The 24,623-nt window shown below is 41.1% G+C and overlaps 1 protein-coding gene across 2 annotated transcripts in view; it reads right to left on the bottom strand.

Annotated features, from left to right (window-relative positions):
- Positions 1 to 24,623, bottom strand: part of ITGA6 (integrin subunit alpha 6) — a 63,764-nt gene that overhangs the window by 23,351 nt on the left and 15,790 nt on the right. For both annotated transcript variants that reach the window (XM_019554217.1, XM_019554218.1), the window contains exons 2-10: positions 12,896 to 13,020; positions 12,270 to 12,349; positions 9,695 to 9,950; positions 8,028 to 8,159; positions 4,656 to 4,869; positions 3,469 to 3,662; positions 3,253 to 3,341; positions 2,640 to 2,767; positions 437 to 532 (exon numbers count right to left, since the gene is read on the bottom strand). In XM_019554217.1, the coding sequence (XP_019409762.1) occupies positions 437 to 532; positions 2,640 to 2,767; positions 3,253 to 3,341; positions 3,469 to 3,662; positions 4,656 to 4,869; positions 8,028 to 8,159; positions 9,695 to 9,950; positions 12,270 to 12,349; positions 12,896 to 13,020 (1,314 nt within the window). The remainder of the gene's footprint in view (positions 1 to 436; positions 533 to 2,639; positions 2,768 to 3,252; positions 3,342 to 3,468; positions 3,663 to 4,655; positions 4,870 to 8,027; positions 8,160 to 9,694; positions 9,951 to 12,269; positions 12,350 to 12,895; positions 13,021 to 24,623) is intronic.

Genomic DNA, 24,623 nt, shown 5'->3' on the forward strand with positions numbered 1-24,623 from the left:
ACCTCAGCCTTTTAGATCTTGTTAAAAGTGTACACTGTGCAAGCAATATTTTTTCAGTCAGAAGAAAGCTCTGAAGTAAAGCAAGGAATTCTAGGTTGTAAAAAGTTGCACAACAAAAAATAAAGATACACGGGCAACAATCAATTAAATCCATTTCCCTGTCCTTGCACTCAAGAACAAAAGCCAATGATTGAATGTGGTGATACAAATATAATTCTCATTTGTTGCAGCATTTCAGCCTAGTGGACACAATCCAAAGATTCTTCTGAGAGTCCATATTGGGACTCAAACATACATTATAACTGATAGTTAGTTATGTGCTCATAACATGAAAACTCGTGTGATAAGTTTTTGTTTTTTTCTGTGAAGCCTAAGAAACAAAATAAGCAGCACTCATTATGCCAAGCCTCAGAATTAAATAAATTAAACACCTTACCAGATTCCACTGGGTTCACGGCAGGTTTTTCTGTTTAAGTCAATTTTGTCAGGCAATATCTTAATTGTTTTCTTAATGCTTATAACAGGCCGAGCCCTTATTTTGGGTAGCATTGAAGGGATGAAGGGAAGAGATAAAAAGAGTTACAATTAATAAAATAAGTCATGTTACTCATTCAATTTATAAAAGCCTTTTATGCTCTTGCAGATTTACTGTGAAGACACCGAATACCCTATATCACATTACCCTAAAAAAACTCACATTGCCCTGAAAAAAATTACTGCATTTGATGTTCAGTATGGTTAGAAACAAAACATATTCTAAACAAGATAAACAAGCCTGACCAAAAATAAATAAATAAATAAAAGATGACGTGATTACTATTGTTAAGATAATTTTATATTCACAGGAGTCAGGAAATTCAAAGCAAAAATTCTCAAAAGCAATTGTAATTCAGCTCCAATGAGGAAACAGTAGGTACCAGAAATCATTTAGATTAACATACATCAAGTTTAATGTGCAAAGTAGACAAAGTTATGTTTGCTGTGGAAAACTTGTTTTTCCACTGTGTGACCATTACTTGTATAGCATTACAGCCATAAAAGTCATATTGGCATATTTTTTTCTTTTTTTAATTAAATATAAGAATGGGGTTTTTACTACTGACTCTAGCAATACCACTGCTGGTAAATTTGTCCTAAAAGTCGACTTAAGTACTCCTTATTGTCATGGAGTACTCCTTTTTGTAATGGGAGGCTTCCACGGGCTCACGTCTTTTACACCACAGCAACTTAAATACTCTTGTGTTTACCTTCTGGCTTATATAGACTTCTGTGCCACCTTCATCACCATAATATTAAGCACCTTTTAGCACACCATGAAACTGTATGACAACCTGTCATGTGTGGTTTATTCTCCCATCCTCTCATCAGAGGAAGAACTGTATGTGCAGTGCAGTGCAGTACAGTGCAGTGTTCTGTTTTTTAAAGTTTTTCTGGAGGGGAAGATTTCTCTTCAGTTCCCATGGGAGTTTTTCCAGTCTCAGACTGGCCTCCCAGAAAGCTCCATCTCCTATAGAGATGAGCTTTACCTTTATGGTAAAGTTTCACTATGCCTAAGAACAAGAGTTGTCGAGCATGGCCTTCATCTTGGAGCTTTTGACACCCATTTAGCTATGCTGAACCCTAACCATGGAGAGCCCTGAAGATAGCACCACAACTCTGAATCTGAAATGTGTTTATGGTCCCGATCAAATCCTCCTCTTCCTGCTTATTGTCAGTAATGCTGTATGCCGAGGGGAACTATATTAACACCAGATCTGCTCATGGTCAAAGCCTGTGTTCAATACAAAGCATTAGTAGCTAAAATACAGGCTTGAGGTAGCCGTAAGAGGCCCAAATAGTTCCCTTAGCCCCACTACTACAACCTATGGGCAGCATATGCCCCACACCTATGGCACTCAGCTGAAAGATTGCAGGGGAAATAAATTATTGTTATTTGCACTATGGCAGTACCTAGAGGCCCAAGTCAGTATATTGTGATACAGGCCTAACCAGCTGTCAGCTCAAAGGATGGTGGAAAAAAGTTTGTAACATAACACTGATTGTTATAACACTTGAGATAACAGAAGCTTTTACAATAGGAAAAGACAGACTTGAACCAAATTAATATCCAAACAAAACAGGTATGTTAATGCTACCCAAGGGTTAGATCAAAATTATCACTGCTGAACAAACTTAGAATGGGGTCACACTAACAGAATTAGCCTATGAGAAATTGGGCCTAATTAAGAGACAAGACAACCAAGAAGTGGGTTATTCGGCCCACCTGTAGGTTTCCTTAAAGGAGAAACAGAAGTGGTTGGCACAGATGAGATGCTAGCAAAACTTGTACAGTCTACATCTGCCAGTACATTACAGCAAGGAGCTGCAGAGAGTAAATGAGTTCAAATGCCTCAGTTAAGAGATGACAGATTTGGGGTCGTGGATTCACCAACTCTCTCATTCACCCCCAATCTATTTACATCTTGGTATGAAGGGGGCTGAGTTCAGCCCTTGCTCTAATCATTCAAATAGCTGAAACAGAGTTTTGAACCTCAGGATTAAAATATGCATTACAATCCTCAGCAAATACACTGGTCTCTTCAAAGCAGAGTGTTAAAAAATAAAATCAACACAGATTTAGTAAAATACTATATACCTACCTGTAAACAGATACAGAATCTGAAAGTGACCCAACAGCAATATCAGGATAGGAATTTCTATCAAGATCCATATTTCCAGCAATAGAATAACCAAAGAACTGAATGTTATTTTTTTCACCATCGAGAATCTAAAAACAAACAGATGGTCAAGAATGAAGCGTTTAAGAATCTTAAAAAGGATATATCAAATGTTTCATACTCAAAAACTAAAAATATCGAGGCATTCTGAGACTACTTCATTTAGGTAAGACACCTCAAAGGAGAGAAACTTTTACTAAAGTAAAAAAGATGCCTGGGCTCTAATCAACAGCTCTTCGGTATTAGCAGATCCCTTATGAAATAGAGCTTACGTAATCCAGTGGCCCCTTCCCCACTTCCTAGCAATGATAATGAACTCTACATCAACTTCCTCGGTAGAAGGGCTCAGTGTTAAAATTAACCACTCCTGATCTTCTCTGCCAACATACCCTTTGTACAACCCCAAAGAGCTTTCTTATATACCTCTTTTTCACTGGTAGAAGTGGGAGGGAAGTAGATATTTGTGGTCCTAACATGCCAGGGTAACTTCTTATGCTTAACACCAATTCAAGGTTGAGCACATGATCTTAATTACCTGTGTTGCTTTTGTATTTATTCCATTCTTAGATCCATGATATATATACACCTTGCCTGAACCATCATAGGGTGCCCCTACTGCAATATCTGTTGAAAAGAAATTACGGTATTCAGAAGAATCTTTGAATGGTTACATCCATGATAGCATGAGCTCCTCAGAGCCTGGTTTTAAGCAAAAATGGGCATACGCTTATTTCAAGGCCTGCTTTCTCACCTGGGAATCCATCCTGATTAACGTCACCAATATTTTCAACAGCAAGACCAAACATAGAATCAGTAGTTCCATTAAGGCGAACTGGCTTCACGCCTTCCCAATTGCCGTTCTGATTAATGTAGATGTACACAGCACCACCAATATCTTCATCTCTCTCGAAGTATTGTGGGGCTCCAACAACAATATCTTGCCAGCTTAAAATAAAACGCAATAATTTTAAAAGAGTTATGAAAAAGTAACTGGAAATGCCCATCAATTTAAATTATATTAAGCCCATAGTCTTTAAGTCAGTTGGTCTGACAAAGAGGTAGCAAAGGTTGTTAAAAAGTACTTTAAATGGGTACAGTAATAAGAATGAACCTAAGGGCATTCATTAAAGTGACACATTAGTTTCAGATTTTTTCCCCCTTCTCTGATATATAACGAATGCTCAAGAGTGTTTCTTTATGTATCAAAAATAATTTTTCCTGCTTTTTTGTGCTTTATTCATTTTCTAAACTTAGTTGCCCATAAGTGATTAGTAGGGGAAAAAAGTCTAACACCCTCCAGTTAACAAGGAAAGCTTCCCCAGACTACTCCAAGATCCTCAGCAAGTCCTCCACAAAGCTGGAGAACATGGAACTTGCCATTCCTAGTATTCCTAGAGTCAAAACCAAGCAGAAAAAACACCCCAAAAACAAAATAAACTCAGCAAGTCTTCCTTACATAGCATAAAGGAGAAGGAGAAAAAAAATATATATACCTTCCCTTTTTTTCAGTATCTTCAAGTCACTCTTTTAAAAACACACTGGCTACCTATACACATGCTCATTTGCATTCTGATTAGAACACACTGGAGAAAACTCGATTAATCGAGCTTGCTCCACGTTCTAATTAGAATGCTTAAGCTTAAGCACTGCCACGTACTAAGCTCTCACGTGTTTTATAATGACTGCAAGGGCCATATCTAAACTTCATCGAATGACCTTCAGATAAAGTGTCTTGAGGCCATTTTAATGGAGGCTTAATAAATGTGACAGTAAGCCATTTTAATTAGAGTAGCTGTCTGGAAACCACTGTAATTAAAACACCCTCCTTCCTGTCCCAACCACTCCCCCACAGAGCACAAGTTTAGGCAGCTATTTTACCCAGAAGACACTATAGCAATGCAAAAATCAGAACTTAGTAGGAAAAAAAAAAAACCTCACCCATCGTTATTGAGATCCACAACTGCAACATCATAGCCAAACGAAGAGGCTAGCCCTTCTCCTTCAAATATATGCACAAGTGAAAGCGCTCTCTGAATACTAGGATCTTTTCCTAGCAAAACAACTGCCCCACTGTGGTTGGCTCGTGGTGCACCAGACACAAAAGTTATTTCCTCCTGAGACACAATACCTTTGCCAGAGTCCAAAGAAAAACCTAGAACAAAAAGTGAACACACAAAAGTAAGGTTTTTTCCATCACTAAATATGAAAAGTACATGTGCATACTATATTAAAGTGGTTTTTAGTAGTGGTACTGCAACCAAATTTAGCAAATATCCACAGTGTAAGCTAGTCACTCCAGTAGCTTTTAGATCAACTGGAAAAAAAAAAAAAAACAGTTTAAGAGTGCACAAGTGTAAATATAAAATGCTATGAGGCTTATATCTGTGCTCTTGCTAGAGATATAAAGGGCCTGAAGAAAACATTTTTCTTATATAAATCCACCATAAGCGTGCTTACTCAATGAAATCTGACGTTGTCTGTACATGTATGTATTAAACATATTGTATATACAGACACAAATCTCTACCTCTTACTGTCTATATAGTATCAATTTTATTGACCATGCAACTGTACCTTTCAGATGCATCATATATGCTTATGGCAGCCATTTAAAAAGATCAAGTAAAACTTTACCACTTTAATATAGCTTAAGTATTTATTTTAACACAGGATGAATAGTACTTATAAAGTTTTATACACACACATAAACATACATACATACAAAGCATTCTCAGTCATATACATGCAAAGTATACTGCACAAGCACAGTGTCTTATATTAATGATGTTACACAGTATTTGAGAATCTGTAGTGGTGAAATTAGCAGTATTAACCTGAATATGTTTGTAAATGACATACTTAAGTGAATAAAGCCCTAAAATGTCCAGTATCAAACCTAAATTTTAAAAAAGGGGTTTGAGTTGTTTCACATACTTTAAATATGATTATTGCATATATTGGAACATGGCATGAATTTGTGCTAAAGTTTTCACTAGCCAGTGTCACAAATTCATAGGAAAAAAAGTCTAGATTAGGAGAGAAGCACAAAAATACTAAATATGAAGCTGCCCTTTTTATCCTCCTGTAATCCTTCACCACTGCCATTCCAATTCTCAATTACAAAAAAATCACTGCAAGACAGAGTTTCAGATAAACTTGGTAAGAAGGCCCCAGGATGCATTAAGAATTATACTGCAGGTTAATTTGTCTTAAATGCATCTTACTTGCCAAGTTATCCTTCATCTGAATCCCTGCCATCACATGCCTCTATCGAAGTGCATTTGAAATGGGGAAAAAAGTGTGTCTAAGTTTACACAGATGTTTAAAAAAAAAAAACAAAAGAAAAAAAAGCTATGATTGAGACCATATATTGTCACCTCAAGAGGTCACAAACCTAGGTAGCTATTCATCATCACATCCACTGATTTGTCCACCCTTATATTGGGAGGTAGTGTTTTGTATACAAACTGATCAGGATCAGTATCAGAAACACTTGTCAAAAACAGAAGACCTGTAAATATATATGGAAGGAAGAGATCAAAGAAGAATAAAAATATGGTAGTTAAGCAGCAAAGCAACTGCAGAATCATGCAGGCTTATTCAATAACCTAGGGCATAGAAACTGCCAATAAATGCCAATAAAAGGGAAAACCAACTGAATTTGAAAGATGCAATCAAGAAAAATCATTTTAGAATGACAAATCCACCAGTTAAATTTACATCCTAGAATGTAAATGCAGTATTACGTTTGATATGAAATCTGTGCTGATGAACAGGAAGACCAAATACTAAATCACCACACTTTATTTAAAGTCTTATTCTCTGCACAGTGATCTAAAAACTCCTCCCACGGCATCCTTTCCTCAATCCAAAAGACCTCTCAGATCCTTAGTTTTGCTATCAATTTGTCTCTCTACCATCAGTAATTGTTGTCACTGCACCTATTCATTCTGATCTTATGCCAACTGAACAAAGGCCTTGTGGATCATTGTATTCATCCTGTATCTGCAGTTTATGGTCTATATCCTCTTTAAAGAGTCTCATGCTCACTTTGCAGACGAGGTTCTTTGGGTAAATGCGATATATTTTATTAGACCAACTAAATAGTTGGAAAAAAAATCTCTCTCTAAGTTGGCTCTAACTCTGGGGGGCCCTCACTTTTGTAAGTGTTCCCATATGCAACGCCAAGAATTAAAACTCTCTTTTTCCATCACCAGCACTTAACCTTCTAGGTTCATTCTGATTGCATCAAACAGCAGTATTTTTTAACTTCTAAAGTGCTAGTGTAGAGATACCAAATGACTTCGCACTTTTCTCTTAAGACTATTCAGCTTTTCAGAGATTCAGCTCAGCTTTATTCTTCACCAGGTTATCCTGTTGGTTTGCAGTCCCATCTATCCATTGACTTAGGAACAATGGTCTGTCTTCACAAATAGGTTTAAATAGGAAAGTTTTCTTTTACTATTTGTCATGAAAAAAAAAAAATCACACTATAGCAGTTTCAAGCTACATTAATGTTTAAAACCATTAAAAGCATATTTACCATGTTGTACTTGAATTACTTAGCACTGCCAGACTACAAATAGTCTTAGGACAGTGGTTCTCAACCCTTTGAGATTCAAGGCATCCCCCAAGAAGTGTCAGTTCTTAACTTGTATTTCTGACTACAGAAAAACAAACAGAAATTCTTCTCCTGCAAAGAAAGAACTCAGAAAGTCTACAACAGGGTCAGAATTTTTGACACTGAATTTCTATTTGAAATCTCTGGGTTTATCTTGCGAGTGTTGGCACACCTAACAGTACTAATCTTGCATGGTGCTCCATGGCACCCTTGAAAGGCTCTCATAGCACCCCAGGTTTTCAGAGCACCCTGGTTGAGAACCATTGTCTGGCAGCTGGCTACAGTTTTTATGTTGTACGGATGAATACAATATAAGGCCTTCGCAATCATGTCCAGAAACTCAAGTTTTACCAGAACTCCCAATGCTACATGGCCAAGTGCTATGGATCTATAGATAGTACTTACTATTGGAGAGCGATTATAAATCACACCCCGATAATTTGAAGTCCCTTGTCAAAGCTCTTAAATGTCTCATCACATTGCAGCTCTTAGAGATACCTTAAGAGTATCATCTTACACTTCAAAAGGCCCATAAATGTAGAGGAGGATGTGAATGACCAAGAACGGGCTGAATTTTACACAATCCATAAATTATTTGCTTTCTACTCATATTTTATATTATCATACCAGATTTGGATAATGAGTATTTAAGAAGTCTCAAGAGTTTTATCACGTGTGCTTAATCCTACCTAAATAACTGTTAGCTGGAACAGGAACAAGACTCTCATCTCGGGAGGCCTCATCACCAACTTCATAAGGCCCATCATCAAAGATACCCAGCTCATAAAATGTCTGGTTCTTTTGTTCTGCACGAACCACCCCTGAGGAAATGAAATGGTAAAATAAAAAATGAATGAATGACAAGGAGGAAAATAAATAAGAGAAATGGTCCCTGGTTGACATTAGCAACAGTGCTGTCAAGATTGTTGTTTGAACTGCCAAATGCCTAACATGTTTTGTGAAGTTACTTTAAAAAGGAATGAATTTGTAAATTCTAGCTGCCTTTTAAAGTCTCATGGTATTTTGTGCATCAAGGGAGTCATGATGATGCCATGCAATGATCTAGAAAATATGGTATAGTAATAAAACTGTCAACCAAACATGGAACAAACAGATTATGAACCCTCTTCATCCAGCATATAAAATGGCATTTTCCATTAAAGTCTTATGAGACGAATCTATAATACTAATCATAAAATTCTTATCAAATCAGTATGAAATGCTAAATGATACACCTGGGAAACATTTTGTTTTAAAAATAGTTGTGTCAAGTTCAATAAAAATGGGTGCTTCCCTTCTGACAGGCATATTTAACAATTTGGAAAGTGCAAAAATGGTTTTCCTCAATTTGAAAAAATACTCTTAAAACTGATGTACCACCACAGCAGTTCTCTGCAATTAAGGCAAAGCAATCTCTGAACGCAATATTCTGTTTCAGCATGGTCAAATTTTCTCAACAGAAACAGATATGTGAAAGATTAAGTTTTCACAGAAGTACACCTTGTGCCCAAGCTTAACTCAAAAATTTTGCACGGTTCACATGAAAGACACAGGTGTATGAAGGAACAATTTACAGCAGGGGTCATATATCACACATTCTACAGGAGGGGGAGGACAGCATTTTCAGCTGTTGATGTGATGAACTGCAAGAGAAATTACTAAGAAGAGAGGCAGGACTGGCATTAGCAGCTTTTCCACAAAGACTGAACAAGACACATCTATTCATTTATTTTTCCAAGAGGTGCAGTATTTTCCGGGTATGGGCCAAGCCCTTAGTTTTTATTAAGTAGAACACTGAAGCTAGTGAAAATTTTACTTAAGTAAAGCCAGGATTTTCCCTTACTTTAAATACTTAAATTTTTGTTTGGTTTTCTTTTTTTCTTTTAATTGGCCTTTGGCCATTTTCTCATTACCTGTAGTATTGAGTTCAGGATAAATTAGTTTACAGAGGAACAAGTACACTGTGAGACCAAGTACGAAAAAGGCCTTAGCGTACGTGTATGCATTTGAAAAACCATTGAAAAACAGAAAATAAAGCCCAATAGCTTTAAAAACAATGTATGCAACACTTTAAAATTTGCTCCAATGTGAACATCCATCCTTTAAAACAAGCACTGAATCCTACCATACAATTAGAATCAGTATATCTACTTCTGTTTTAACTTTAAACTTTTTAAAATTCTTCTAAGTTTGTAATGTACAAGTTTCGAGACAATTTAGCAGGTTATGAGAACAATTTACAAATCTTCAGGGTTGACACCAATGAGATATTTTCCTTAAAAACATCCTTTTTAACATCGAAGAAATTATTACTGGTGAAAAAATCTAGCAAGGCAGGGAGGAAATAGGGTCATACCTTTCCAATTATAAGTGCCTGGTGCACCAAATACAATATAATGATAGTCTCTGGTGAAAGTAGCAGCGACACCTTGCTGACATGAACCAAATTTCTCGTGGCCTCGCAATCGACCATCACAGAAACTCCACTCTCCACCATCCATATCATCCACAATTGTGAGATTTTGGCTCAACACATAGCACCTCCCAATGATATCACGAGTTTCCTGAAGAGTGTTCACGTATTGTCTTTTTTCATAGCGGTGTGCACATGTCTGCAAGAAGAACCAGGATATAATGGATAAGCAAAACATACTATAGCTTCTGTATGTCTTCTTGAAAATGGTCATTAAAAGTCAAATAATAAGCTATGTTCTCCCTTAGCCAAGGGGCTTGGGTACCTGTCCCCTATAGCAGGGTCTATCTTTCTAAACTTAGGAAGAACAGGCTCCCTATATGATATACAAGAAGGCTTGGGCACCAAGAAATGAGCTCTGGCCTCTCCACTTAGCAAAACACAATAAAAGTTTTCTTTGGATAGAGAAAAAGAGAAGCAGAGCTTGTGATTGTAGTCTCATGATCAGGACATTTTCCAAGGAGGATGAGGCCTGGATCCTAGTGCCTACTCAAATGACTGCTTATCATTTTTATAACCAAAAGCCATTTAATATAAGATACATAAGTAGTCACTAGGCAAGTCCTCTAAACATTGACCTATTGCATAAAAAATAATAGCTTCACCACCAACACGTCTGGCATCATATCTAAGAGATGGGTCTAATGAGCTGACACACAGTGATGACAATCTTGTTTATGGAGGATCTCAGCAGGGCTTAGGCATGAGGCAGGTACTGCGTGACTCAGTACTATAAAGACTAAGGTGCTAAAGCCTTAATTTTTCATGTTATGATTCATCATATGGCAACCAATTTGGAGGAAGCAAAATCCAGGAGGCAACTCCACATGCTCCACATTGTCCAGATCTATAATTTGTCTACACCATTACCAGTTCCAGCTAGGATGACCACCACCTTGAGGCACTGCAAGCCAGATTAGGCTTCCCAAACCAGAAGAAGCAGAACTGCACTCCTGTAGTACTAGGCAGTGTTGTGCTATGTACACTGAGATCCTGTGGCTACTTCTTGAACTGGGATCAGTGGAGTAACATTTGTTTAGGAATGAAACAAGACTAAATTAACTGTCTGGCACTGTAGAAACCTACAAAGAGTGAGGATCAGATTTTCCAAATTTAGACCAAAGGTGCCATTTCAGGGACTTTTTGGGACACTGGAACAGTGCCTTGAAAACTCAGAACTGTCCCGGAAAACATGGGATGACTGCTTGATCCAGCTCCCATGAACTTCAGGCACCTCCAGAGCCAGGCAGAGCTCAGCAGAACTTTTGAAGATCACAGTTCTGTAATTCAGCATCTGTGGAGTTGGGCACAACTTAAGTGCCTACGTCTGCTGAGGATCTAGTCCACCTGCTTGCACTGTGCAGAACAGTGGAGTCATATCTTGTAACATCTGCATGTTGGGCAAGAGTGAAAGGCATACCACCTACCATACAGGCTGCACCACCACTCATACAGTTACTGGAAACTCTGCATATGGCAGATCTCACATGTACATTTGCCATATTTCACTGGGATTTGTGGGAAGGGAATTGCTCTTCCCACACATTTCGCTCAGCAGACAGCTATTGTCTCCCTGCTCATGGCCACGTGAAGTTGACCCTCTACTCAGGTTCTGAGGCATATCAGAACAAGTAATTACCTATTCTGGGAGTATTAACTCACTCCTGTATTTCCGTAAATAGCTTGCTGCCAATTTTGGAGGCAGTGAGGCTGGAAGAGTTCCCATGCAAGAGCACAGCCACAGTTGTAAGCACATACTTGTACCCAACATGTAGCTGGCACCACACTACTCTACAAAGTATATTTAGTAACAAGGACAATTATTTAGCTACAGAGATTTATGGCGTCATTCAGTGATAACTTATGAAACAACTAAACTACTCTGCACCATATAAAATAAAAAATGGTATGGCCTCATATCATGACTAGCATCATTAATACAAGGTCTTATTACAAAGTTAATTCACTCCCCAACTCTGGCTCAAAGGCCAGTAAAATGTCCAGGGACATCTACTGCTTTGTAATCATAATAAACTCATACTCTCTCTCAGACGGAGATGTATACTAATACACAATAAATCCAAGAAAATGTGACCACTCTTGCAACATAGGCAAGAAAGTGTGATGGTTAGAACTCTTCTGGGTTAAAAAAGGTAAAGAACAATCTTATGCTTTCATATTAAAATTAAATCTTAAAAAGTTTCCTAATAATGCCAACTTAAAACTCAGATTCCTAGAAAAATATTCCAAACCTCTTCTGTTCTAAGTTGTCATGATAGTGAAAAAAAATTTCAGATAATCTAAAATCCTCTGCTTCCCTAGGGACAAATTAAATTCCTTTGATTTAAAAGACAGCAACAAAATCTACAGCGTGCTCTGAAAGGTTTACACCTCTCCACGTAACTTTCTTACATGCCTTATAAGCCTGAAGAGATGTTTAAGAATATTTGAGACTTACCACCACCTTCCCTCCTGGTCCCTGGCTTCGGACAGTTACACCCATCCACTGGTCTTCTTTACTTTCCTTCTCTGGGTCAGCTGTGGATCACCACAAAACAGTTCCACATATTACAATTAAAAACAATAAAACAAACATTTTTTGCAACATTTTCAGCAGTTTTACATAGTACCTTAAATAGTCTTTAGGTGGCACTGTTTATACATGTTGTCACTGAAAGTCTTAACCAGCAATCAACATTAGTTTTATCACAGATCTTTGTTGTTTTAATGCAGCTTTAGTAATTAAACCAAGATTTATGCATCTTCAAAAAAAACAGGTAAGAGCGATTGGAAATATATTTAAAGTTTCTAAAATGTAACTTTTTAGATCACATCCAGTTATAAAGACTCTCATGACCTGCGGTTTGATAAGCCAGCACTGTCCAACTGGCAGCCCACAGGCTTCATGGTTAAGTTACAATCCCAGGACTCTTGCTCAGCCACAACTCTCCTTATCAGCTCATTTGTAACAGGAGCTCCATGCACCCCTTCTGCCTCCAGCTTCCCCAGGCCACTTAGAAATTGGACAGCCCTGTGGCCCCATGCAGTTGCTTCAGTTTAAAACAAAAATAGGAGAGAGCTTACTTTTCTCATCAAACATGACACGTGTGCAATATGTCTCTGATATAATGTCACACCTATATAATCCTCCAGTTCTGTTAGCTTGCTGGGCTGGGAAAGCTTTCTCCCGAGGTGCTCCAACCAGCAACCTGTTGACAAAGAAATACAGTTAATGGACTTCTGTGGATAACTTGAGAAAAGGAATCAAGGGTAGAAGAGTAAAAGGACTGGGGAAACAGGCAGAGGAGATGGGAAGGGAGGGCAGGGACTGAAGTAGTCCTTTGCGTAATTGTGACAGTGATCAGTGCATGGGCATATGGGACCGCAGGTGCACAGTGCAGTCTGTGTTAATGGGATAAGAGTGAGGCAAGTGTAAAAGTGTGTTTTTGGCAGGTCACAAGATGGGCTGTTGTGGGGGGGGGGCGTGTGTGTGTGTGTGTGCGCGCGCGCATGCGCATGTGTCACACAGAGTACCTTTAACAATGGATACAGGTATATAGTTTTGGTTCATTGCTTTACAGATTCCCCCTCAACCTTCTCAAGTATTAATAAAAATATTAGGTAACAGCTACTCGTACTTCTGCTGCTCTGCACATACCAGCTACTAGCAATCAAGCTGCTTCAGAATAGACCTGAGCATCCCCTGGACAGGCAATGTGAGACAGTAGAGTTAGGCAACCACTTAGCACCAGTCTACAGCACCTATATTCCCTACTTCCTCAGCAGCGTATTTGGGCTGTGTAGGCTCACAAACAAAGGAGAATCTCAAACCATTTTACATAAATGATTGCTGAACAGTGTCATATAATCTTACTACATTATGAACAGACTCTAGTAAAACAGGTTTAGACTAGACAGATGTTGGTACATTCTAGAATGCAGTTTCCAGCAGTGCCAAAAGACATCATAACAAGTGGTGGAATTAATCCAAACTAAAGCACTACAAGCCTGCCCTATAAAGCACACCAGACTGAGCTAACCAAACACTGTTTGGGGTACTGCAGACTGGTCATTAGAAAGAGGCTGAGGATTATTCAAACAGACTAGATATTTTCCATTCCTAATAAATGCTCAATTAATTTTTTGTTCAATAAATCAAGCACAACATATAAAGAGCAGGTCAGACATAACGCTGCATAAATAACCATAGTGAGAAGAAGTATGCTACTGAATAGGTCATATGCAGTGAGGGGAATTTCATCTTAACTGAGGCAACCCACATAAATTAGACTGTATATTCCTGTGAAGAACATTGCAGAATATTTGAGAGCATCATTATGGGCTTATTTTTACCTCAAGTCACCATGTACTGCTACTTATTCATTTTATTAATAATTTTTTTTAATCTATGAAAACATACTAGTTTTTTCCTGCAGCCACGCACGTTCTGGAATCTAATTTGATGGTGATCAAAACCACTTCCTCACAAAGAACCAGAATAAAAGTTGGGAGGGGTTGTTAAAAAACCCCCCCACAAATGTTCTCATCTCAAAATGTCTTTCCTGCCAATATAAACAAAGAGCTTATTGTGAAAGAGACTGGAGAATGAGCTCTTAATTTTTTCTGATTGTAAAAGCTGACTTGCCTTTTATTAAAATCTCTTCTTCAATGAATAAAGCTGTGGCTAAACCATTCAAACCCAAATGCCTGAAGTTAAGATCTTAAAATGTAGCCTGATTTCCAAAGCTCATGAGTCGATGGGAGCTAGACACCAGTATTTGCCACAGAGATTCAAAGAGACAGGCTTCTATTTTACATGCCGCTACTGGTTTATCATGTCATAAAACCACAAAATATGCTTATGGCAACCATCCTGTATATTAGCCTCTCCTGGAAATTTAGCTTTGTGCAATTTCCATGACACATACATAAGACTCAAAAGGAACCTCACATGAGAGAAAACTACAGATTAACAGAGGGTTGCAGAAGCAGGCATACAATATTGTATTAGTCTAGCTTTCAAGGTCTAGCCTAACCTATAAAGTTTTATTGGCACAGCTATGTCAGAGATGTAAAAAGATGCCAGCAAAAGTAGACACAGCCCAGATAAAAGGAGTGGGTTTTGTGTGTGTTTGTTTTAAGCTTTGCATATGCTATTCAAGGAGGCAGCGGAGTAAGGCCAGCACAGAAAACCCATTCTGTCTGTATATGCCATGTCTTCACCAATGGAGCTCTGCTGGCAAACAGCTATGAGTGTAGCTGAGTGCACAGCTATAGGACAGTGGCTCCATAGTGCAGAAAAGCCCTGTGTTCATTAGCTTAATTATGCATTGTACTACTGCTAACTAGGGCTGTGCAAAGCTTCAGTTGCTGATTCAATTGCGGGGAGACCAATAAAACAAATCAGGAGACCAATAAAAAGGTCCAAATTGATTCAAAGCGCTCCAAATTGATTTGGAAAAGACTGGGAGAGCTTTAGAGAGATTCCGGCAGTGCCCACTCACCGCCACAGGGAGCTGGACCTGGACTCCATGCCAGTAAGTAGGGGGCGGCGGCTGAATCTCCGAATCAGATTCAGCCGAATCGATTCAGGGCAATGATTCTAATTACTGAATTGAGTCACCAAATTAGCCAAATCCAAATCAAATACTAGCCCCTTCACACAGACCTACTGCTGACCTTTCTCCCAGCCAAGTAACAAAACTATTAAATGAACTTCTAATAACAGGAGGCTAACTAGGTTGTCATTGGTGAAAATTGAGGTCTTTAAGGATTGTGAGCTCAGTGGACATACAATTTGCTTTATGTTAAAAATATATGAAAGGCTGCCTCATTATGTGCTTGCAGCCACAGCTCATTAAGACTCACCACCACACTGAAATTTGTTCTATACAGCCACAATCAGAGACAAACATTGGTTGTCTGTAGAGTGCTATATCACTCACTGAATATGTGGAATGGCAAAACTCTAAATGACTGTTCAGGAACATAGAGTGGCCCATGGACCATGCATTTTAAAAAGTGTGTGCTTATAAAAGGGGAAAAATAGCTTTTCAGACCTTATTTGATGATTCAGGTATGTCTATGTTTGCTACTAGTTAATGAACATCATTCATTCAAGTCTGATGAACAGATGAAGGGAAGTAACCTAGTTCATAAAATCTAGTCCAAAATTCTTTTAAAAACATATACACCAGCAACAGCTTTCCATTAACAGCCAATATGAAATATTAACAGGGAATTTATTTAGTCCTAAATTCTTATTTGCTTTCTACAGTAATGCCTCAGAAATTCAACAAGTGACTGTGATAGATCCGGATTATATGCTTTCAGAATCCTTACCAAACTAATGGAAAAAGTGGCAATGCAGTAAGAAATGGTAGCAGTATCAACTTAAAATTAATTTTCCTCCAGTTTTACCCATTTAAATACACTAATCATTTGTACACAAAAAGCTGCAGTTTAGAAGAAATTATTGAACTAAAAGAGATGCTTCTGAAAAGCTTTTTGGTTTATCTTGCTTCCCACCACTTTATACTTTCATCAACCTTCATTGCTAGTTTACACTTTCATCCTGAGAATGGCCTGGCACTTTCCAAGAGACTATACAAAAAGCTGTCAAAATATTTCTGATCAGAGAAATAAATTTCATTAATTCAGTATAGTATCTTTTGTCCAAAACATTAAATTGGGCAAAAGGAAATTAAAAAGGAAAAATCCAGTTAGCATAACTGGAAAGAGCATCCTGTTCTTAAAAAGCAACACCTTTTAGTTAATTTAGCATTGATTTACAATATTATACAGGCCAAAAATGGTAATCAAGATAGAAGGTATCACTTCACTGCATCTCACTGTGCACTCAATCTTAAGGTTCATTGCCTTCAGAAACTTTGCCAAAGCATTTAAATATCCAAAGAAATCAGACAGCCCTTGAATACAGGTAAGAAAATATGGTGAGCATAACTGTAAATGCTACTTGTCTTAATCTTGAAGATTTTACCCCACAAGCCCAGAAGACATCCTATATTTGCCATGCTTTCGCTAGAAGTGAATGGAGCACATTAATCACGTCAGCCTTCTGATCGCTGCACAGACTGGAACAGGAATCACTTAAAGTGTTTCCTGGGTAACAAGCCATTAGCCATGTCCATAAATAAGTTAAATAAAGCTGTCAGTAGTGTGAACACTTTTCAGTTCTGCTTTCATTAAGCCTAAACATCCCGTTTCACGTCATTATTGTGGGATAACACTGCTGCCACTGTAGATATTATGCTTTCTTCTCCTTTACAAAAAACAAAAACAAAAAAAACTGCAGCATAATCCCAAAGCGATTAACTAGGAAAATGGTTAAACAAAGTACCCTAATGCAGGAGTGCTTAGGTCTCAGTCCGTGGCACTGTGTCATCCAGCCCATGGGGCTCCCCACAGATCTGGAAATTTAGTAGTGGGGGAGCAGTGGTATCACTCTCCTGCTGCCAGATGTTCAGACCCATGGGGAGTCCCAGGCCCTGCACACTGGATTAGGGGCCTGATTCCAGCCTTCAGGGCTCAGCAAGGACATTGCCAGGCCTCAAAGCCCAACCCCAGTGTACAGGGGCCACACCAAACCCCAAGGCCTAATTCTGGTTTGAGGAAGACAGGAGGGGGCACTACCAGGCCCCTGGGGCCCAATTCCTGCAAGCAGGGCAGTGGGGGAGGTGCCAGGCCTCAGGTCCTGATTCTACCGTGCAGGGCTTAATCCAGCCTGTGGATCAGCCCTGGGCCACTCAGCTGACCTGTGGGATCAAAAGGTTGAACGCCACTGCTCTTAATGGGTAACATTTTTTTTATTTGAGCAGAGACATCAGCTCCTGCACCCTCTCACCAGTGCTTCCACTGCTTGGCTCTCAAATGGCTCGGTTCCATTGACGGCAATGAAGGGGTAGTCCACAGAACTTAATCTGAACACGTCTGTTACACAAATACATCCCCATTTTCACTGGTCACAGCTCTTACTTTTGTTTCAAATTAGATTTTTAGCTTTCCTAGACAGAAATCTTTTCTAGCACTGCACATTGTTCCTGTTTGGGATGTTTCGGCAAGAACGGGTCTTTGTACCCTAAGGGCTGGTCCACGTTAGCTCATTTGTCTGCTACTGCTTCCAGCTCAGGCGACTCATCATTCTGGCTCGTGCTTTTAGTACTGATGCTCCCAAGCTCAAACCTCCTTCTCACCCAAAACCGACCTTTGCAACAACAGCAATACTACAAAGAAGGCATTTATGAACAATTCAACAAAGAAAAGGCCCTTGCAGTTGCAACAGCTCATAAGTAGGAAAATGTCATAGTTCACATAAGTCAAGTGGGAAATGTTCTATATAGTGGCCAGTTCTCTTCTCAGTAAAGTTGATGAGGGTTAGTTGTTGACTTCAATGTGAATAGGATTAGGCCCTATTGTCTTCCAACCTGCCAAAAATAAACCATCATTAAATTCTCCAGTTAAGAATTATCCCCTTATAAAGGTCTTGACAGGTTTTATTTGGCCTAAAAACACACAGCATTCAACCGTGACTAAACTGATCTGTACAACAAAAAAAGTTGCCCTGTTGCAGAGGCCACGTCTGCTGTATGAATGGAGTCATCACCTCAAGATAATGAAAACAACGCACCAAAATGTGTTTCACAGGGTAAAAACCCTTGATGTATTAGTGTAACTCCTGTGAACATAAATAGAGGTTATATGGCATATCATCTAGAAATTAAGCTTTGCCAGATCCCTCAAAAATCTAGCTGGTAATTATGTGGCTGCAGAACCAATTTTTGATGTGTTCTGTTCAGTTTGTAGGTTACCGATAGCTCTATCAATATGCAACTCCAGATGTGTCTTTTCAAATTAACAACAAAATTGCTGCCCAGATAGACAATTAATCTCCCTTCCTCAATCCCTGGTGTTTAAAGGATTAACAATTTCATTTCACTAGATCAGCTCTTAAAAAAAAGAGCAGATTATACCATGGGGGATGGTAAAAGAAATGAGAAGCAATAGAAGGGGCAGGGCAAGTACTACAAAACCAAGCTATGGAGCGCAAGCTAATGACTGTTTTGGTATTCCATGCCCAAAGATGGCATATGGAAAACAAGTGCTTATCTTTCACATACATCAAAAGAGTCTATTTCACATGGATCCTAATACCTTTTGACAGATCATTACCTTAATAGATGGAAATGAGACCTGCTAACCTAACTGAAGCATATTTTATACTTAAAGAGATAAAGTACTTTTGCACAAAACCATTTTTGGGCATATAACAATCATCTATTGTTACAGAGGCTCTACTTAAAATACATTTTCCATTACTTATGTATAGTACTCTAACTTTGGAGTAGGATAACCAGTGCTAAAGCTCTCCCCTGCTGCAAGTCTCTCCCCCTCACTGGGGTGGGCAGACCATGACACAGGAGCAGCAGCTGGAGCCTTTTCTTTGTCCCCAAAACAGGTAAGAATTTCTTCCACCCCCTTCCTCTCAGCACCTTCCTATTTCTTCCTCTCCATGCTCAGCAATACCTCCCCTCCCATTCTCCTCCTGCCCTCTCTACTTACACCTCTGGGCACAGAAAGGGGAGACCTGTTCACTACCAGGGTCCTAGCTGCTCCTGCCCCACTCCAGTTGGTACTGCAGGGAGCAGCTGCATGAGGTGGGCTCAGCCAGGGACCGTGGTGTTTGCAAGCAGGTTCTACCTCCCTGCACCTGTGTCCAGGCTGGCAAGGGACACCCAGGAGGACCAGGCAGGGAGATCAGGCAGAGGGGGAACCTGCCCAGTTACCACTGCTACTGTCCCCAGGTGTGCCCAGCTCTGCACACAGCTCCTCCTCACAGCCTCTACTAGTGTAGGGCAGGAGCAGATCTGGGTTTCCCCTATCCCCGAGTCAGCCAGGGACTGCGGCAGCAGCAGACAGGTCTCCCTTTCCTATGCCCAGAGACCTAACTAGGAAGGGGGAGGAATGTGGGGGAAGGAGGAAAAAGGAAGTGCCAAAGGGCAGGGAGGTAGGAATTCTTACCTGTTCTGGAGACTTAAAATCCCTAACTGCTGCTCTCATGATGTGATCACAGTTCCATAGGGGGCTCGGGCACCCAAGGCTGCAGGGAAGTGGAGCTACCAAGCTAAACTGTGGAGACTTAAAGATGTGCGACTGTACCACCACACCCCACTCTGGATTTGTCCCTGGATACGTCTACAAAAGCTGCAGTCATACCACTGACTGCAGTGCAGATATATTCTGTGTATGGCTGCTCACCAGCAAGCTGGCCCTTTCTGTGTCTTTACCTTTATCAATTTAGAGAAACAAAAAGGCATACCATTTCCCTACTTCATGAAGCTTTACAGGGATTAATAATAAATTATGACGTTTGATATCTTCAGATCACTGATGCTATACCAGACCTAGACTGCCTACTTGCAAAGTAAGGGTGAGCAAGGCAACCTCATTGAAATCTACTGCACAGCATTACTACTATTACTGTACTTATTAAAGAGAAGCTAATGGATTAAATCTGTCCTGCTACTGAAGGCCATTTTTTCAATGAAAATTATTTCACAAGTTTCATGTTTCACATGTATCAGAAACACATAGGTAAACTCATTTTCATTAACTAGAACATCCTGAGAAGTCTGAACACTTCTTTTTGCATCAGCTTTTTTCAGTACTCTAAAACAGGCACCTCTTTTTGATGCCTCAAAATAAAAGTGAAATACCCAAGCCACATTATTTACCTAGTTTTCTGAAATATGTGCCTAGAACAGTAGTAGCTAGAATATGGAAATGGATTAGCTGGATTCCCCTCCTGCTCCCCCTCAGTTATAATGGGTACATACTATTCATTATAACAAAATCCAGAGGAGCTTTAAATACATCTTAGGATGAATATCTTCTTTCACAGGACTAACAGAATTAGCTTAAGACTATAATCAAAATGGTAAGCCATTAAGTATGTGAGAAACAAAGTAAGTAGACAGATGGCATGTCTACACGAGACACTTGCTGCAAGTAGACTAAGTAGCTGTGCAGTATTGTAAATGTCTAGGCATCTATACATATGCCCCATTACTAAACCAAAGTAGTAAACTAATTTACTCAACAGCAGGACAATACTTGTATTTACAAGTACTATCCCTCTACAGAGTAAAAAAACTCCACAGCAGTGCAGATGCAGATGCTCAAGGGGCTGGCTGGGACATAAGGGTGCTTCAGTGTAGAGGGATGCTTGCCAGCTAGCCACACACTGAAGCACCCTCATGCCCTAGCCAGCCCCTCCACAACACACTGAGCGGGGCGAGGGAAAAGGGAGGGGGGGGAAACAGCCACAGGCTGTCAGACTGTTCCCCTGGGCTCCTTGCCAACCAGGGGTGCTCTGCCCTGGGTCAGATAATGTGGGGCCCCTACAGGACACGTTTAGCAATCCGGTGCTTGCAGCAGAGGAAAAAGCTGATTTCTTCAACGAGTTCTTTGCCTCCACATTTCTGAGCAGGGACTGGGACAACTCCCCCACTAGGAGTACGGACAGACAGAAGGGGACATGACGCCATCCCTAGGGTCAGGGACAATCTAGTTAGGGAACTTTTGGAGGGGCTGGACATGTTTAAATCAGCAGGTCTGGATGCTCTTCATCCAAGGGTACTGAGGGAACTGGCAGAGGTCATAGCAGGGCCCCTGGCACAGCTGTAAGAGCACTCATGGTGCTCCTGCCAGGTCCCAGAGGACTGGAAAGGGCCAATGTGGTCCCCATTTACAAGAAGGGGAGAAAGGAGGACCCGTGTAACTATAGGCCAATTAGTCTCACCTCAATCCTTTGAGAAAATTATCAAGGAGCACATCTGTGGGGGCCCAGCATGGGAGGTAATGCTCAGGGTCAACCAACACAAGATCACTGCACACAGATCCTGCCTGACTAACCTTGTTTTTTTTTTTTATGACCAGGTCACCAAGTCCTTGGACACAGGTGTTGAGGTGGATGTCATCTACCTGAACTACAAGAAGGCCTTCGATACCGTTTCAAAACCCATTCTCATGAAAGAACTAGGCGACTGAGGCATTGATACCTACACAGTCAGATGGGTTGCAAATTGGCTTGATGGTTGCACCCAGAAAGTGGTGGTGGATGGGTCATTTTCAACCCAAAGGGACGTGGGCAGTGGAGTTCCCCAGGGCTCGGTCCTTGGGCCTGTGCTATTCAACATCTTTCGCGGTGACTTCAAGGTGGGCGTGGAAAGTACGCTGTCCAGATTCATTGATGACACAGATATAGGGAGAAGTGGGCACACTGGAGAGGAGGGACAGAATCCAACCAGATCCAGGCAGGTTACAGAGGAGGGTGGATGAGAATACGATGGAATTCAACGCAGACAAGTACAGGGTGCTGCATCTAGGGAGAAGGAACCAGCAACACACGTATAGGCTGGGGAACACCCTTCTTGTTAACACAGTGGCAAAAAGGCATCTTAAAGTCATTGTTGACTCCAGGATGAACATGAGCCACCAATGTGAGGAAGCAGTCAGTAGGGCTAACCTCACCTTGTTGTGCATCTACAGATGCATCACAAGCAGGTCCAGGGAGGTGATCCTTCCCCTCTATGCGACACTGGTCAAGCCACAGTTGGAGTACTGCATCCAGTTCTGGGCGCCACACTTCAAGAGGGATGTGGCTAAACGTGAGAGGATCTAGAGAAGGGCCACTCGCATCGTGGGGGGACAGCAGGCCAGGCCCTACAAAGATTGATTGAAGGGCCTGAATCTATTCAGCCTCCACAAGAGAAGACTGAGAGGGGATCTCGTGGCCATCTATAAACTCACCAGAGGGGACCAGCAGCAAATAGGTGAGGCTCTGTTCCCCCAGGCACCACCTGGAATAACAAGGAATAATGGCCACAGATTGATTGAGAGTTCGTTCAGGCTTGATATCAGGAGGCACTACTTTATGGTTAGGGCTACCAGGCTCTGGAATGGGCTCCCGAGGGAGGTGATGTTCTCCCCTACCTTGGGGGTCTTCAAGAGGAGGTTGGATAGATATCTGGCTGGGGCATTATGATCCCAGCACTTATTCCTGTCCGGGGGGGGGAAGGAGGGGGTCAGACTTGATGACCTGTTCACGTCCCTTCTGACCCTAGAAACTATGAAACTGAAACTATGAAACTGAGTTTTGGCAAGCCATCGTGGGCCGCATAACAGGCAAGGACAGATAGATAAATTTTCTAAGTTTTTTAGGGGCTTCGCAGGCCAGATAAAATGACCCGGTAGGCCACATCCGGCCCACAGGCCGCATTTTGCCCACCCCGGCCTAGAGTGAGAAATTCACCTGAACAATACCAGCAGCCTTGAAAATTTAATTTGTCTTTCCAGTTAAGCAACATTCACAATGATGCCAAAACTCACAACCACAAGTATCATAGAGAAGTTGGGCAAAGTCAGTGAGGCTAGCCAGCAGCTCATGTGTAGGCCAAAATTCTCAACCAAGGTGCACAGAACCCTGGGTACCTCGAGGGCCTTTCTGGGCTGCTGCGGGGGTGCCATGAAATGTTAGCACTGTGAATCATGCCTGCACCCCTAACAAGACAAACATGATTTCAAATGAGAGCCCATAATGTTAACAGCATTCTGACCTGTCATGGTCTGAGTTCTTTGCATTAGAAAAATTGCTGTATTATTTTTACACTAAAGGTGCACCAATGCATTGGTCAGATATTGGATCAACACCATTATAAAGAAAATTGATTGTATTGGAAATTGGCCTGATGTGGACAATAATTTGTCTGAAAAATGCCTGTGCAGGCGTGCAGCCACAGTGCAGCACATAGGCAGTGAAGGGCACAGCCCAGCAGCTTGGAGAGCTTCATGCAGCCCATAAATCTGGTGTGGTGAAAGGGGCCAGGGGAGGGAAGGGATCGGGGTGGGGGGAGCAGATCAAGGCCCCCGCAGTACAGGAGGAGTGGGGCTGGAGCAAGCACAGCCCAGCTGGAGCAGGATGGGTGTGGGAGAGACCCCTGGTTCCTCTGGGGGGTGCAGGTCCTGCCACTGCACGCCCCTTGTCCAAGAAACACTGGTCTGGCGCTCGCCTGCTTGTCTGGTGGCTCCCGCTGCTGCTCCCATCACTCATCCAGGAGGGCATGGGGGCGGGGGGGGAAAATGTGTCCCCCTCATTCTGCGCAGGGTGGGACAGGCTGGGGTGGGGTCCCACCCTGCACACATCCAGAGGTACACGCCCCCTCCCCCATGCCCTCCCAGATGTCCGGCAGCTCCTGCTGCTGATCAAGCACCAGACCAGCAGCTCCTGGATGAGCAGTGCACAGCAACACACTGCAGCGCAAGCCCCCCCCCACCCGGACAAGCCACAACTGTCCTGTCCCCGCTCAGACAACACTTCCTCAGCCCCACTCCTCTCCCCACCCTCCACCACACCAGATTTACCAGCTGCATGCAGCTCCCCAAGCTCCTGGGCTGGTATCAGAAATCAGCCAACATCCCTCCTTAAAAATCGACTATCAGTATCAGCCCCAAAAATCTCTATCGGTTCACCCACAGCCAGAAAGCGAGTGGAAACTAAGAGTTGGCATTTTCTGAGGGACTCCCTTGAGCCAGTGAGTAGAAACTAAGAGTTGGCATTTTCTGAGGGACTCCCTTGAGCCAGAAAGGTACTTTGAGCCTAAAACTGTTGAAAACCACTGATGCAAGTTGTGTAATTAAAACTTTATTACTAATAAAGCTTTTTCTGCACAAGGACATAATATATGGCAAACCAGGAGAAATCTGTATAGACAGCAAAGTCAAGCCAAGACACCAA

The sequence above is a fragment of the Crocodylus porosus genome, unplaced genomic scaffold, assembly GCF_001723895.1.
Source record: "Crocodylus porosus isolate Cpor-Errol unplaced genomic scaffold, CroPor_comp1, whole genome shotgun sequence".
Classification (NCBI taxonomy): Eukaryota; Metazoa; Chordata; order Crocodylia; family Crocodylidae; genus Crocodylus; species Crocodylus porosus.